The sequence below is a fragment of the Electrophorus electricus genome, chromosome 22, assembly GCF_013358815.1.
Source record: "Electrophorus electricus isolate fEleEle1 chromosome 22, fEleEle1.pri, whole genome shotgun sequence".
NCBI lineage: Eukaryota > Metazoa > Chordata > Actinopteri > Gymnotiformes > Gymnotidae > Electrophorus > Electrophorus electricus.
In genome coordinates, this window is record NC_049556.1 from 11,921,992 (window position 1) to 11,923,975 (window position 1,984).

Sequence of the window (1,984 nt, forward strand, 5' to 3'; positions counted from 1 at the left end):
GGTTCTGGTCATCTGCGCATCACACGTGAAAAGATTGGACGTTGAGCAAGTCCAGATGAAGATCACTGTTGTTATCAGAATCTCCCCACAGGTTACGGAGCCTGGACTTGGTTTGAGTGTGGCGACATGGACTACGATTGCTGCTGAGTTGCAATGTCAGTAATTGATTTTCTAATGTTTCTCCACCCAGGTCTCAGGACTCTGTTGGCGCATGTTTTCCAACCTGTGTGACCTGGTGTGACCTGGTGCAGGTGAACTGGGTACAGGGTTGGATCCAAACCGTGGACTGGCTGGAGGGTCCTGAGGACTGGGTTGAGAAACACTGCTATAATTTATGCATGTAAATATCCACCCACTGCTTATTGCAGTTTCTGGACGACATTTGTGCACTAGATACATCGGCTGTAGCTCAGCAAGAGAGAGCGCTTGCTCTCCACATCAGCTCAGACCAGCTGGCACTGGCTGGCATCTCCGTGGATCCAGTGGCATATCTGGGCAAACTTGGCAGGAGTGATCCGGACCGCCACGTTGTAGTCTGTCAGCGTTCCGTTCACATCCACCGACCTGTGTCCGGTAAAGACTCCGATCACCTTTCTGGTCCACCGGACCCCCCAGCCGCCTGGCTCCCGGAGCCTGACGTACACGCCGGCGCCACTGGAGCCGTCCTGGGCGTCGCAGTACTGGTACATCAGCTCCCCAGACTCCTGGGACACAGAGCAGAACCGGTACACCACTTTCCCCGGATGGTCATCGTCAAAGCCGGAGAAGTGGACGCGGCTGCCCAGGGTCGTCTGGGTGGGCGGAGCTGTGCCCAGGACCATGGGTTTCACCCGAGGCGACCTCTTCAGCTTAAGCAGGGCGTAGTCATAGTCAGGGGCGACGCGGCCGCCCACCTCATTCGTCCAGCCCTCGGGGACGTACATCTCCTGGACGCGTGTCCAGCGCAGTCCCGGGCGTTTAGGCACCGCCCTGCTCCTCCTCCTCCTCCTCTCCTTCTTTCTCTCTCTCTTCCCTCCGCTGCCTTCAAGGGCGTCGCCTCCCTCTGCTCCCCTTGCCTTGCCCCGCCCAAAGCCCCGCCCACCAGCACGCCTGGAGCGGCGCTTCATCACGCCCACACGCAGCCGGCCGCTCCCGCGCACGTAGTCGCGGCCGTCGTGGACGCAGTGGGCGGCGGTCAGCGCGTGCCGGGGCGACACCAGGATCCCGGAGCATCCCGTGGAGAGCTTCACGGAGGCGGCGAACGGGTACCTGGTGACGAAGCGCTCGCCCGTGATCACGAAGCGCCCGTCTGCGCCGTACACCTGCCTCTTCCTGCGTACGGGGCGCCCGTGCCTGCCGCCAGCAGCAGGGGGCGCCGCATCCTGCAGCGTCACCTCCGTCAGAGTCCGCGTCCCGTTCTCGTACAGCGTCTCGTAAGAGAGGAGGCGCTCCAGTTCGGCAAGCCCCGCTTCAGGAAGGTCCCGCTGGCACTCGATCCCGCACATGGGGCCGGGGTCTCCGGGCTGCACGGTGACGAACGCCGGGTTCTGGAGTCGCACGGTGCGTCTGTCCATCAGCAGTGGCACCATCGGCCTCGGCCAGCTGTAGTCTTCCTCGTCTCGCAGAGCATCTTGGGAGGCTGGAGCCAGGAACACCAGGCAGCACAGAAGAGCAAAGTGACCCATGACCCCTCACCCTGAGGTAGAGAGGACACCAGGACACCCAGTCAGGGTTATGGATCAGTAACCTCCACCAGATATTACAGGATCTGCAAGAAACTGAACACAAGCACCTTGACACCTCAGACATGACCTGTGAGGGCTCTCTGCTTGCCCTTTCTACCCTTAAAACCAACTCTCTGATTGGCTCTTGTTGTAGGCCACCAGCAGCCAAGCTCACAAGAGCACACTACTAGACCACTGTCCTATGCACCAGTGTGCCATTCGATTTTCAGAAAGTTGTTTCATTCTGAGGAGAGATTTGAGTTGTTTTCTTTCAGTAGGCC

General features: G+C 59.7%; 1 protein-coding gene across 1 annotated transcript; it reads right to left on the reverse strand.

The window, feature by feature from the left end:
* Window positions 1-334: 334 nt before the first annotated feature.
* Window positions 335-1,664, reverse strand: LOC113590875 (inactive serine protease 35-like). The gene has a single exon (XM_027031203.2). The coding sequence runs from the start codon at window positions 1,662-1,664 to the stop codon at window positions 444-446; it is 1,221 nt and encodes a 406-aa protein (XP_026887004.2). The 3' UTR covers window positions 335-443.
* Between the last annotated feature and the right edge of the window lie 320 nt (window positions 1,665-1,984).

Coding starts and splice junctions, on each gene's coding strand:
- LOC113590875 (XM_027031203.2), bottom strand. CDS start 1,664: ATGGGTCACTTTGCTCTTCTGTGCTGCCTGGTGTTCCTGGCTCCAGCC.